The 15,504-nt window shown below is 35.3% G+C and overlaps 1 protein-coding gene across 1 annotated transcript; it reads right to left on the bottom strand.

Moving 5' to 3' along the window:
• Positions 1–563: 563 nt before the first annotated feature.
• Positions 564–1,901, bottom strand: LOC131068640 (G-type lectin S-receptor-like serine/threonine-protein kinase At2g19130). The gene has a single exon (XM_058003872.1). It carries the CDS (start codon positions 1,899–1,901, stop codon positions 564–566), a length of 1,338 nt encoding a protein of 445 aa, XP_057859855.1.
• Positions 1,902–15,504: the final 13,603 nt, after the last annotated feature.

Raw genomic sequence — 15,504 nt, 5'->3', positions numbered from 1 at the left:
GTATGCAAGTCTTCAGACGTGTAGTGTTGCAATTAAAACACTTCGTTGGTGAAGCGACCACCAAGGTTCAAATTCCTACTGGGCCATTGTGCCCGCAGGCCTTGTGCCTTCGCTAAGCCATTGAGCTCGCGGGTTTGATCAAGTGAAGTGTGGGGATGTGGTCCCCATTTGTGGCCTCACCGATTCATAGCTCTAGGTTAAAAGTGTTTCACATGGAGCCGAAAGGCGTGTCATGCCAGTGTCACCAGTGACGTTAAAAAGTTTATTGGGTATAAAAAATAAATTAAAAAAAAGAAATAATATACAATAGATATGCCTTTCAAGACAAACACCTTGAAAAAAACAATATAAATTTGACTACATCTGAAATAATGCTTTACAACGAAAAGCATAAGAATATGAAACCCTTAAGTTCGATGTTTCATAAGATTGAATATCATTTCTCTCCAAAAATATTTAGTACATTCTCCTCCCTATCCCTACTTTTCACTTGCTGGCTGGCTCTTCCTTATTCTCTATAATAGTTTTCCAAATAATTCTTCAAAGGAATTGGTACTAAGTTTTCAAATATCCTCTATCTTTATTGTTATTAAAACTATATACTGGTTTTTAGTAGGTGGGGCGCGAGGCACGTCCGAGGCGGCCAATCGTACAAAGAGCGATGTGGATGAGGATGAGGAGTTTGTGAGATTGAGCAATTCACCAAGCCAGTGGTTGCAAAGGGTGCCATCGTAAGCATACGCCGTGCACGAGCAATTGCTAAGGCAACCACTCCGACAATTTTGTTCCGACGCCGATCCGGCCACAGCGACGGCGTCCACAGGCAAGGAATTGGCAGTGACTTCCATGAAGCCGTCCGTGCTCGTCTCACCGCACTCTAAACTCCTCCGTCTTTTGCACTCGCCAGACCAAGCCTGGGCCTCCCATGATCTTTCATCACTTGGCGTGAAACCCGTCAAGCAGCTGCAAAACTGAACATTGTTCGTTGTACAGGTCCCGTAGGCCCCACAGAGAGCATAGACCTGGCATTGATCCCGAGGTTGAGTCCAAAACATGGTCCATACATCATCTGTATTGTCCAGCTGACCCGCGTAGGCCATAATGTCACCTGACTCGGACATGACCAAACGGGTCCTAACAGTTACCCCGGGCTTGAGGCTATATGTGAAATACTTGTATGTTCCATTGTTGAAATAGTCGAACAGGTCCACCAAATCCTGGGTCAATTCAGGGACCTTGCTGAAGATTTGGCCGTTCCAGCCCCCGGATTCCCAGTACTTGATGGAATTCCTCCCCTGCAGAATCAACTGATCGTTTTGCTTATCCAGCAAGAGATTGTAGAGCCCCGGGGTCGGATCCCAGGGGCTCTTCCATGACGTCAGCCGCTGCATTTCGCTGATCTTCATCCCTGGTATCCACGTGTTCTGCGGATAGTCGAAGCTCTGCCAGAGTATCTCGGACCTGTTGTGGGCTCCATATACGACCAGGTTTCCCTCGTTCGTTATGTTGGCTGTGGAAGCGGGTTTTGACGTCCCGTTGCTCGCCCAAATGACCGAGTAGTCGGAGAGCCGTAGGCTGCCGTTTGAGAGCACTAGGCTGCCGTTTTCTGTGAGATTCAAGACAGCCAAATTGTCCTGCAACGGGCGATCCACGTTGATTAGCCATACGGCCGTCGGGCTGTTCATTTGGGCGTACCAGATGCCTGCGTACCAGTTTGCTGTGCCGACCAATGGAAAGAAACCTAACCTGTAGACGCCGTTTGCTGAAGATCTGCTTTGGATGCCTGACAGAGTTTTCCCCACGGCTATGGCGTCTTCTGCAGCGCGACTTGATTTAATTTGAGCTGCTATGGCCCCGAGAAAGAGCAGTGTGAGAAGACACAGATTTTGGAGTGCCCCCATTTTTGAGGTTGTGAAATTGAAGTAACCAGACTGGGTCTTATAGTGCCTTGGGGTGGAACAGTGAGAATAAATCATGGTGCGACTTTAAATTCTGCTTCCTGGCCTTAGGGGATTGCGTGGTTTACTTGCAAGTCAAAATCCTCTCTGGTTACGTGTTTGTTTTCATTTTGGCTACTGATATTTTGGGGCAACTTCTATGCAGTCACAATTGATGATCCTAGAGAATGTCAAGTCTAGTGAGGATATTTTAATTAATAAATTTTTTTTAATTTTTATTTAATTAATAAATATGGTCAAATGTGCAATCTCTGACTGCATAGACCAGAGTAGAATCCTAGCACCAAACATAAATACGAAGGCTAATTAAAATATTATAAGCAATTAGCATATAACATATATTTAGAAAAATCTATGTAGATAATGCCGAGAGATATCATTGTCAAAGAGTTTGTAGTATTTGAACTCTCTAATTTAACTACCTCTAAACTGATTTGATGTATAATTTTAACAAAATATAAAAAAATAAATTTACACAAAATCATAAATCCCCAATATCTCTATTAAAGATAAGATATTGAACAACTAAAACACAAAACTCAATTCACAAAAGAATGACCAAAAGAACATCTTTAACAATTTCAAAATTCCAAGGATTCAACATATAATGTGAAACTTTGAAGGTGATGTTGAATAGAAGACTTTGTAATATACCCAGTTTGATTTGTCCATGTTGTGGAAAGTTGTATCCCTCAATGCCTAAAAACAATTTGACCTTCAATACCATATCAAAAATCTCAATGCATGATGTACTACAGTTAAATTTATTTCAAAACATTTGAGAGTATTTGAAAATTAAGAAATGAATTGTTGTTAAGAAAAATATATTTTTAAATGTTTAATTGAGAATTTTAAAAAAATCAAAAAGAAATTTTAATTTTAACTTTTTTTTGAGTAATTTATATAATTATATTAAAAATATTACAATTTTTATAAGATGTTTTAATAGTCAAATTTATATATTTTTATTTATTTTGAGAAGAGTGTGTTAATTTATTTACATATTGATAAATGGTATAATTTTATGTAAAATTGGCATAAAATTTGGACACTTTTTTTATATTATTTACTTATTCACTTTTATTCTTATGTACCTATCCCCATCTTATCAATGTGGACACATATTCTAATATATTCATCTTATATATACATTAATTGTACCTATATAGGCACTTATTTTCATGTACTTGTTATCCACTCTAATTTGGCCCCCATTTCATGTCTTTGATAATTTTCATTGTTGTAGGGTCAACCATGTGATCATGGACTTGACATCTAAAGTTCAAAACCTAAATTCAATTCAAGTTGACTCCCACCAATCAATTTCCTACCAAGGGCTAACTAACACGTGAGACCCAATAATTAAACTAGCACTTGCACCAAAAGAAGGTGCAATGGTTACATCGATAGTAATTTATGTACTAAATTTGATAAGAGCTCTATAATTGCTATAATCTATAAGATCAAGAATATATTGTAGGATCAATCAAATAAAAACATATGCTTTAAATTTTTTTAAAAAAAACATAAAAAAGATAACAACACAGACACATTGAATTCAGATTTAGAAATGAAAACTTCTCACAAGATCTTAGATGCAAATATTTATTAAAAAAAAGGATTAAAATGATCTTCCAACTGAAGATCGTCATTATAAAAAAGTACTAAATTTGGCTCATCACAAACCACAGATGTGGAAACTTCTTATAGTTGAATATTAAACATAAATATCTTCGAAGATTGATCCACTGATCTCTAATCAAGTCACAACTAGCCATTTGCTTTGTTTGTTTCGTGCAAATTTATTGTTAACTAATTTTTGAGTATCTTCCAATGTACTCTTACTTTTAAGACATTTTTAAAAAGTGCAATATATGGCTTTTCAAGTGAAGTGGAATCACAAAGGTTTATGACCCCATGTTAACATTATTTTTTACCTTAAAAGACAACAATGACAATAGCAACTCAAATGAGAAAACATAACTACAATTTCACAAAATAATTATCTAAAAAATAATAATTTCATATCTAATGATGAAAAATATATGCTACTTTAGCATTGACAAAATATGCTTCAAAAGTTGCATCACTTAGTCATCTCACTTCATTGAATTATTGTGAAACTTCATTGATCGAGGACACCATTGGGATTGCTCTACCACCCATGCTTTAAGAAGCTCAATGTCTTTGGTGGTTCTTGCATTTTGGTTATTTTTTATCAAGCCTACATATGTCTTCATACATATTGTGTAGCTAGGTTATGGAAACTTAATTACTGATTTTTATATACTTTTCCATATGCAGGCTATGAATGGCATTAATTTTGTTGTTGCCTCTATAACTATTAGCATTTAGTTTTCCTCCAACATAAGGAGCCCCTATAGAATCCCAACTTATTTTAATTTAACAAAAAAAACTAGACTTGAATGCTAAAAAGGTTTCATTGGACAATGGTGTCTTTAATCCTAAATACAAAGTCATACACACTATCAAGTTGCAGATTCTATCATGAGATTCTTATTTCCTTTTACCATGAGATCCTTATTTTCCTTTAGCACTTTTTGGCACCTGCGACCTATAGAGTAGCACTAATGTTGTTCAACACTTCTATTTGCAAATCAATGTGCACTCATTTTTCTTATTTATTTCCTTCTATTTTCTCGTATGTTGGTAGTTTTTTTGTTTTATCAATATTCTTCTCACTTAATATCATACTTAGTTTTCATTTTTGTTTTCATTCTTTGTTTCACAAGAAATCACTAATATTTTATATTTATGTAGAATCACACTTTTGACATATGGATTCTAGCATCTCCATTGAAAGATACATTGCTCGGGCTTGTTTCTATTTTTTTGGTTGTTTCATTTAGGGAACCATTTACGTTGAACAAGACTTATGCTCTTGTTGTTATTTTTGTTGGCATTTGGCATAACTGATACAGATGAGGTGATGCAATTGAAGATGGATGACTGCACCAGTAAAGGATAGAAGTCTATTTATGATGAAGAGATTGAGATTTTGTGAATAGATGACTTGATCAGTTATTTGTATTGTCATTGATGGCAACTGATGTCAAATGATGATTACTAATGTTCCTGATGTTTTTTTTTGTCATCTAAGTGATTTGGTTTACCGAAAGACAGGGTTTACCGGTAGAGAACTAAAGTTTGTGAAATAGGACTTTAACCGGTAAAGCGGAGATGTTTTGATTGAATCGGTCAATCGGCGATGATTGGTGATTTGTGGTTTGGAATGTGAACTTGTATCATGGAAAGGAGTATCTAACCGGAATTGGAACTTGTGAAGATTACCGGAAGGCGTGTTTCAAATTTCTGATGAAGTTTTGCTAAGGTTTTAGTAGGGTTTAAGACCGGTGAAGATATCATCAAACCAGTAATGATTTTTGTTATGGCGGTGATTGACGGCGAGTCGACATGAAGGTGGTAACATGGCACAACCCGCGTGAATGATTTAATTGTTGTTTTGGCACAATTCAAGAAAGAAGTTTTTGGGAATCAGCAAAACGCTTAGTAAAGTGTTTTAAGGTTTTGACTTTGGTACAAATTGGATTTTTCATGATGGGTTACGATCAATCAACAGTTGATATTGCATTGTAATTTGATGTAATGATCTGTATATCGATCCATGATGATCTCTTATGATTTGTATTGTAAATTCATGATGTATTTAGGATTTAGTGGCCGACCTAGTTGAGATGGCTATTTAGGATGGCACAGTTGATGTTTTTGGTGTCGGTGGTCTTAGAGAATGTGTTGATCCGTCCAAGTGAAGTGTGAGATTTTCCTGAGAGTTGCAGAGTGTTGAGCATAACTGGATATGATCAAGCAAGTAGAGAAGTGCAAGCAACAGATCACTTATTTACTGTTGTTACCTAACAGTTGCAGTAGGTTAAATCCCTTAACCGGGTAGGTCCTAACAGGCCTTAAACATTTAAGTCCCCTAATAGGGCATCTCTCAAAAGAGTGTTAAATCCTCTCATGAGGTTGATCCTAACAGATCATCAAGCTCCCAACCGAGCTGCTAGGCAAATCCCTTAACCGGGTGACTCCTAACAGGGTCTGCTCCTAACAGAGCATATTGTAAGTGTTGGCATTTTGAGTTTGTTGGTATTTTGCATAGAGATTGCATTAATGATATGTTGTCATTGATGTCAATTGAACCGGTAATGGTATTCATGTTATTGCTGACATTGTTGTTTTTGATATTGGCTAGTAACTAGTAAGAAGAGCTTTGTGGAAGATGTTGTAAACCGGTATGTAACGTTTGTGAGGTGAAACAGTGTAAAGGGTTAAACCTTTCTATGTAATGTAACTGGTAAACCCTATCAGTTGTTAAACCCTAACTGATCAAGTTTGATGGTTTATTATCTGATAAGCGGTAATGATGGAGACACGTGTGATCATTGAATGAGAATATGTTCAAATTGTTTTGGCACGTTTGTTTTTTGTCTCAGGAAGTAGCAAAGGGGATTGCATCTAATGCACAACGCGTGATGAGTTACAAAGTCCGATGAAGCAGTGATCATGGAGCGGTTGGAATTTTCTTGAAGAATGTGAAGAGATTGTCATGATTTCTAACGGTCAAGATTGTACCGACTTATTTGTTATCTCGATGATGAGAATTAGGTTTTTGATGTTTTACCAACCTAATTGATTTCTATTTAAGGTCGATGAAGTTGTTTGTAAAGGTTGTCGGAAAGATTGATAAAAACCTGTTGAGTGTGTAGTTGCCTAACTAGTGAATGGATCTACACTTTGAGTGAAGGAAGATTGAATCTTAGAAGGATCTGATCAAGCAAATTTAGTGCTACTCAGACAGACCAAGAAAACCTGTTGTTTTCTAACAATTACAACATAAGTGAAATCCCTTAACCGGGTAAGCTCTAACAAGCTTGGTTACTCATAAAATCCTCTAACAAGGTGGTCCATTAGCTTGGATTCTTAAATCCTCCAGTGAGGTTACTCCTAACAGGGTATTGTGCTTTTCATCAAGGTATATTTGTAAATCCTTTAACCGGGTGATTCCTAACCAAAATTAGTTCTTAACGGGACTTATTGTAAAGCTTTAACGGGCTTGGCTCCTAACAGGGTGAACTTCAAAAGAGTTCAGATAGCTATCCTTGTGAGTCTCATCTCACCATGGTTTTTACCTATTTGGGTTTTCCACATATAAACATTTGTGTCAAGAGGTGAATGCTTTTGTGGTTGTGATCTTATTTGTTGATTTGGTTAACTTCTGATAAGGCATGTTAAGTAGAAGCATTGAGAGTTGAATATGTTGAGTTATGATTAAGCATTGTTGATGTTTACAAGATTGAAGTTGTTTACTATTAAAGTTGTCATAACAGTTAAACCGGTTCATGTCAAGTATTCTTATGAATATTGATCTTGACTGAGATATGTTTACTTTGTTTGACTGAGTTTGAGTTTGGGAACTTTGTATCCATTTTTCAATATATTGATTCACACCCCCCCCCCCTCTCAGTATTCTACTGGATACTTACTCTTGCATCATACCATCAGTAATCTCCTAATAGGGCATACTTCAAAAGAGTACAAATATTTGTGGGTGCTAACTCCCATCGTGGTTTTTCCCTATTTGGGTTTCCACATCAAAAACTTACAGTGTTCATGTGTGGAATGTTTTTTATGTTTCCTTTCATGCATTATTTCTAAGACACCAGTGATGTTTTATCAGAGGTTTATCAAAGGTTATCAGTACTGATAACCTTTGATAGAAAAAAGTGATTGATCTGATAAGATAAGTTGGTAAATGATCAAATATATATGATTGCTTAAGTGGTGAAATAATTGATTGATGTGGTAAATTATTTGATTAATGTATTAAGCAAATTTGATAAAGAGGTTGTTAGATCTGATTAAAGAAGTTGAGATATTTGTTAAATGGTTTCAGATCTTATATAAGTTTGATTTTGGGTTTAAAGTTTCAATTGGTCTTAATACTAATTCACCCCCCCTCTCAGTATTAATCGGATCCTCATAGGATTAACAATTGGTATTAGAGCATTGGTCCTCTGTGTGCAGAAAGCTAACCGCTTGAGGGAGAGATTCTGAGGAAGTCAAAATGATGAAGAAAGAGGGTCCTAAGTTTAGCAAGGATAGCTACAAGATCTGGAAAGACAAAATGAAGATCTACATCAAAGGTCTTGGTGCACAATATTGGAAGCAAGTTGAAACATCATATGTTGCTCCTACCACTACTCCCTTGACACTGGATGAACTCAGAGAGTAGCAAGATAGCATGCAAGACCTAGAAGCTATTGTAAGTACTTTATCTTATTCAGAATATTGATGTTCAAGAATTGGAAGCTGTAGGTGAGGTTTGGGAAAAGTTAGAGACAATCTATGGAGGAGATGAGCATGTTCAAAGAGCCAAAGAGGAAAGCTTGAGAGGAAAATTCGATGACATGAGAATGCTTCAAGGAGAAAATATTGCATAGTATGGTCAAAGAATCAAAGAAGTTGTTGGTGGCATAAAGAGTGTTGGAGGTTAAATGGAAGATGATGCAATAGTAAGTAAAATGCTTAGAACTCTTCAATCTCAGTATGCTATAAGAGTATATGTAATCCAAGAACTAAGATCTATTTCAAAGGATAAGGTAACTATTGATTCATTGATTGGTAAGCTTACAACTTTTGAGTTAAATAGTTTTGACAATAGTGTGACAAAATCTACTGAATCTGCCTTTAAAGCTTATGTTACCAGTTCATCTTCTAGACAAGGAAAAGATATATGTCAAAATCATGAGTGTAGGTCAAGTCATGGAAGTAACCAGGGAAATGAAGACAATGAAGATCAAGTGATGGAACTTGAGACACTATTAGCAAAAAGATTTCCAAGAGGCACTAGTAAGTATAAAGGAAAGCTACCTTTGAAGTGTTTCTCTTGTAGTAAAATTGGTCATATTGTTGCTAACGGTCCTAACACCGATAAGAAAGAGAAGTTTAGAAGTTCAAAGGAAAGGGCAAGAAACATTGTTATGTTGCAGTAGATGAAGATGTGACCGATGAGGACTCTGAAGATGAAGATGACAATGAAGAAATTGTGTTTGTAGTCGTGAACCTGAGGAACTGTCAGATGAAAAGGCACTAGTATCTCATATGGAGAATAGTGATGAATGGATTATAGATAGTGGCTGCTAACACCACATGACCAGAGATAAAAGTAAGCTCATAACCCTTAATGAATTTGATGGAGGTGTTGTTAGATTTGGAAATAACTCTCCTTCCATTGTGAAAGGTAATTGTTCAATCTCTCTAAATGGGAAGAGTAATGCTGATGATATGTTTTGGGTAGATGGTCTAAAGCATAATCTTTTATGTGTTGGTCAGCTCAATGATAAAGGTTATTTGTTTGAGTTTAAAAGTGGAGTTTGCAGAATTCTTGGAGGTAATGGTGAACTGATTGCTATCGGGAAGCAAACTAAAGGGAACTTATTCCATTTGAATAGTAATATTAATAATTGTCTGGTTGCAAGAGTGGAAGATAGTTGGTTATGGCATAAAATATGTTGTCATGTTAATTTTGATAATCTGGTTAAGATAAGCAAGTCAAGTGTTGTAAGAGGATTACTCCAACTTGTCAAACCAGATAGTGTGATATGCAAAGATTGTCAAATCGGTAAGATGACCTATTTATTTCAAGAGCAAGAATTGTATTTCTGAGAATATTTTAGATTTGGTACATACTGATCTCTGTGGCCCTATGAGAACAAAGAGTTATTACGGTGATAAGTATTTCATGATTTTCACCGATGACTATTATAAAATGATGTGGGTGACATTTTTGAGAGAAAAATCATAAGCATTTAGTAAATTTAAATCATTTAAAGCTCTTGTTGAGAATGAAACTGGTAAGAACTTGAAGTGTTTAAGATCAGACTGAGGAGGCGAATTCACATTTGATGAATTTGTTAAGTATTGTGATGAATAGGATATCAAGAGACAGATGTCTTCTTCGAGGACACCACAATAGAATGGCATAGCAGAAAGGATGAACAGAACAATAGTTGAAGCTGCAAGAACCATGTTATTACAGGGTGATGTATCCAAAATGTTTTGGAGAGAAGCAGTTAGTACTATTGTATACACTTTAAACCGGGTACTAGTAAAGAGAGGTAACAATAAGACACCCTATGGGCTGTGGTATGGAAAAAAACCTTGTGTAAGTCATTTTAAAAAATTTGGAAATCAATGTTTTATTAAGAGAGATAACTACACTAAGAAATTTGATGCAAAATTTGATGAGGGAATTTTTCTTGGTTACTCTTCTAAGAGTAAAGCATATAAATGTTACAATAAGAGAACTAAGAAAATTGTTGAAAGTGATAATGTAGAATTTGATGATCTATCTGATAATTCTAAAGGTACAAGCAGATTAGAACCTAAAAAGGATGATAATGAGGAAAAGTTTGTGATCATTGCACCAGAGACAAAGAATAATGAAGAACCGACAAATGTAAAATTAGATGCTCAACTGGTAAGTGATGACAGTGACGAAGAAGATGAAGAACCTAATGCAGAAGATGCAGAACCGGCATAGGTAATACCTAGATATGTCAGACTAAACCATTCACAAGAGAAGATAATTGGTGATAAGAATACAAGTGGGTCAGTGCAAGAAGATGAGTCCACTTTTTGGCCAAAAAGTGGAAGTGTTTTCCCTGATTTTCAGGTTTTGTCTCATTTGAGCTTAAATTTTGAAAGACTTGGAGATTGAATCTTGGAAAAAATTAGTAATATAAAAGATATCCCTTTGAGTCTACTTTCCAAATATGTAATTTATTTTAATACCCACATAATAAAAAATAACTTTTTGAATGGATTTCTAAAAACTATGTTTTAAAAATGCCTATTTCAAGACCATACCATGCATGTGTACGACCCACACTTTTTGACACAATTAAAATTATTTTCTCAAACCGTTTTGGGAAATGGTTTGTAACACACTAAAAATTGATGAGCATATTTTTCTGTATTTTTTTTTTTAATTAATTTTTTAATGACCGTAATTATCTTTTTAAAAATTTGACGTGTACGACCCACATAATTTGATGTAAACTTAACATTTTTTGATTTTTTTTTTAAATAGAAAATAATTTTGTGTAGATTGATGATATTTTTTTTTTCAAAATTCATTGAAATAAAAAAGTTATTAAATTAACAAAATTAGTTAATATTTCAAGTTTGGACCCGATTTAGTATAAATTAAATGAAAAATAGTTAAAATAATCAATTTTTAAATAAATTTACATATTTAGAATCTAGACAATATAATCTGAAATGGGTTTTAATTTCGTATAAAAATTCTCTAATTAGAGGCACGTAAACTATTTCAGAAGTTCATATTTGTGCTTTCATTCATGGATATTTGAATTTACAGGTCCATGTCTCAGGTGTGGTCATCCCAGGCCTATCTCGGACCTAATCCCAAGGCAAGTGGTAGGTTGTGGAATCAAATTCCACAAAATGGGGGCCCATTCCTAAAATTACCGTTACTGTCCAAAAATGACAAAATGCGCCCGAAAAAAAGGGGCAAAATTGGATTTAAAAACGAGGGCTTGTTTTTTAAAAACGGGACCCAGTTTCATTTTCAAACGGGCCCAGGCTTGAGAACAAAATGGGGGCCTGTTTAGTTTTGCCTCGTGCCCTCTTTACTTTTTGCCTTGGGGGCCTGAAGCAAATACGGGTCCCCATTTTTTGAAAATGGGCCCCCATTTCTAGGAGAACGTTTTCCAACACGTGGACTTCCGCCCATTTGTGACTCATTACCTTGCACTTACCCAGGTGTGTAAACCAGGAGAAAGATCCGAGAGAACTCATCTTTGATATCTACAATTGAACCCAAGACATTAAGGAAGCACTAAAGGATGATGATTGGGTGAATGCAATGAACGGAGAATTAGATCAGATTGAGAAGAATCAGACATGGTCACTTGTTCCTAGACCGGAGGATAAGAATGTAATTGGAACAAAATGGGTCTTTAGGAATAAATTAGATGAAGGAAGAATTGTAAGAAACAAGGCAAGGTTAGTCTACAAAGGGTATGCCCAAGAAAAAGGTGAGGATTATGGTGAAACATTTGCACCTATTGTTAGATTAGAAGGTGTAAGGATGCTGTTGGCATTTGCTGCATATAAGGGATTCAAAGTTTATCAAATGGATGTCAAATCAGCCTTTCTGAATGGGATTCTAGAAGAAAAAGTATACATTGAACAACCGGATGGATTTTCCTTGACTGATGATAAGGACATGGTGTGTAAATTGCACAAAGCACTATATGGTCTAAAGCAGGCACCGAGAGCATGGTATGAGAGATTACATGCACATTTGATCAAAATTGGATTCCAACGTACCAGTGAAGACAACAACATTTATTTCAAGACTGATGGAGACAAGATGATGATAGAAGAAGTGTTTGTAGATGACATAATTTTTGGTGGAAATGATGATATGTGTTCGATTTTTCTGATATAATGAAAAAGGAATTTTAAATGTCTCTAATCGGTGAAATAAAGTTCTTAATTGGCTTACTGGTCCAACAACTGGATGGTGGTATTTTTATTTGTTAGACCAATTATATCAAAGAGGTGTTGAAGACTTTTGGCATGGAAGACTGCAAACTAGTAGGAACACCGATGGTGATAGGCTGCAAGTTATCAAAGCAAGATGATTCCCCTGTTGTTAGTGAAAAAGAGCACAAATCTATGATTGGCAAGCTACACTATGTTGTTAGCAGACCAAACATTGCTCATGTTGTTGGATTAGTAGCTAGATTTCAAAAAGAGCCTAAGGAGAGTCACATGGTGGCTGTGAAGAGAATTTTTCGGCATCTCAAAGGCATAGTAGACTATGGTTTATGGTATCCCTATAAAGGAGATTTTACTTTGGATGTCTTTATTGATGTTGATTGGGCAGGTAATGTGGATGATCAGAAAAGCACAACCGATGGAGCTTTTCTACTTGGAGGAAAATTAGTGGCATGGACGAGAAAGAAACAAACTTGTGTTTCTCAATCTATAGCTGAAGTAGAGTGTGTAGCTGCATCCATGAATTGCACGCAGGCAATATGGAAGAGACATGTGCTAGAAGGATTCAAGATAGATATGTCTGAACTGGTGACTATCTATTGTGATAATACAAGTGCAATAAATATTTCTAAGAATCTTGTATTTCATTCTAGAATGAAGCACATTGAATTGAAGTGTCATTTCCTAAGGGGAAAGAGTTTAAGAAAAAGAGGTGAAGATGGAATATGTGAAGAGTAAAGATCAGTTAGCTGGTATCTTTACTAAGCCCTTATTGAAGGCTACCTTTGAGTTTCTTGGAGGTAAACTAGGGGTTAGACCCCTACACTGGAAGAACTAGAATGATGGAGATCCATCAATCCTCTGGATTTCATGATTATCTTTCATTAAGGATTGATGAAGGTGCAGGCTACTCCTTTGAGGGAGCAAGTCTGATGTAAAGTTCTGATTTGAGTAGCAAAGATGATGGAAGAGGTAGCAGTAGAATTGAAGACAAGTGATGTATTTACACCTTTGGCATTGTTGTCAAAGGGGGAGAAGAGTAGAAATCAGATATGGCAGATATGGGAGAATAAAAGAAATTAGATATGGGAGAAGTTGAAGATCAGATTGAGAGAAGCATTGGTTAAGGGGGAGATGGCAAAAGGAGGATAACCGGCAAATGATGTGATACCGACAAGCAAGTTGCAGATGATGATGTTACTCTGATTGTATATCTGATTAGTGTTGCCATCAATAGCAAAGGGGGAGATTGTTGGCATTTGGCATAACTGATACAGATGAGGTGATGCATTTGAAGATGGATGACGACACTGGTAAATGATAGAAGTCTATTTGTGACATCAAGAGATTGAGATTCTGTGAATAGATGACTTGATTAGTTATATGAGTTGTCATTGATGGCAACTGATGTCAAATGATGATTACTAATATTCCTGATGTTTTGTTTTGTCATCTAAGTGATTTGGTTTACGAGAAGACAAGGTTTACTAGCAAAGAACTGAAGTCTGTGAAATAGGACTTTAACTGGTAAAGCAGATATGTTTTGATTCAATTGGTCGATCGCGATGATTGGTGATTTGCAGTTTGGAATGTGAACTTGTATCATGGAAAGGAGTATCTGACCGGAATCGGAACTTGTGAAGATTACATCAAATTTAAAATCACAAAGAACAAATCCTGTGTATAATTCTGAGATATTTCCAAAAATGTAAGAAAATCCAAAAAATTCGCTAATTTTCTCTCAAAATTAATTTTTTATGAAAAATCATAAAAAATTCATATAAAATGCAAAATCGATCCAAAAAATCTAAAATTTTTACCGAATCTTTTTGATACTGTGTCTGACTTGCACAAAAAATTTTATGGAAAAATTCAAAGCCGTTTGTGAGATCTGATCAAAATAAATAAAAACCCTAATTTTTAAAGATCTGATTTTTAGGGAAATATTTTGCATCAAAATTAAATTCACAAAGAACAGATCCTGTGTATAATTATGAGATATTTCCAAAAATGTAAAAAAATCCAAAAAATTCTCTCATTTGCTCTCAAAATAAATTTTTTATGAAAAATCATAAAAAATTCCTAAAAATTGAAAATTTGCTCCAAAAATTCTGAATTTTGGATTGAGATCTCCTGATACTTTCTTCAACCTGCAAAAAAAATTTGGTGCAAAATTTCCAAGCCGTTTATGATATATGATCGAATCTCTCCAAGATCTTGATTTTGTGTCCAAAACCCTAGCTGCACAAGGTTATTCTCCAAATTGTTTTACAAAATAGCAATATAGGGTTAGAAAAATCTGCAAAAAAAACATAGATCTAAGAAAAATCCATGTCCCACCGAACATGCCAAAATGTGTATGGTGAAAATGGATAACAATAAACAACAATATTGAAAGGCTAAAATGAATCCAACCACTAAACCCTAGCCTAACAATGAACAAAGATCCACCATAACATATGAAGATAACCTAAGACAATGTAAAAGAACTCAAAATCACAAAGATTATACCATCACATGTCTAATAGGGTTTTGATCTCCATTCTTCCTATCTCCATTGATCTTGCTTGATATATTTGCTCTCAGATTTTTGTATGCACAAGAGCTCAATAAAGAACGGAATGTGGTTGCAAGTGGAATTGTAGTGTAGCCAAGTTGCATGAAAGATCATTAGGATGTGTCATTAGGCATTAGGGTTTGACAATGAAGAAAGCATCTCCTTAAATAGAAGACACAATAGGAAATGGAGGGTTAAGATTGAGAGGTGTAAAAAGAGAGGTCGGCTAGGACTAGAGGGTAGGTAAAAGAAATAATAAAATAATGAAAGGGGTAGGTAGTGTATGAATTAAGAGATGAATGACATGTGTCATGTATAGAAAAAGATAATGAATTAATTAAATAAATAAAGATTTATTTAATTAATAGAAGAAGTAGGACAATTAAATAGATAAAATATTTATTTAATTTAGGAAAG

This window comes from Cryptomeria japonica, chromosome 6 (genome assembly GCF_030272615.1).
Source record: "Cryptomeria japonica chromosome 6, Sugi_1.0, whole genome shotgun sequence".
Lineage (NCBI taxonomy): Eukaryota > Viridiplantae > Streptophyta > Pinopsida > Cupressales > Cupressaceae > Cryptomeria > Cryptomeria japonica.
The sequence above is the reverse complement of the archived record's forward strand: the minus strand, read 5'-3'. Positions and strand labels throughout refer to the sequence as shown.

Coding starts and splice junctions, on each gene's coding strand:
- LOC131068640 (XM_058003872.1), bottom strand. CDS start 1,901: ATGGGGGCACTCCAAAATCTGTGTCTTCTCACACTGCTCTTTCTCGGG.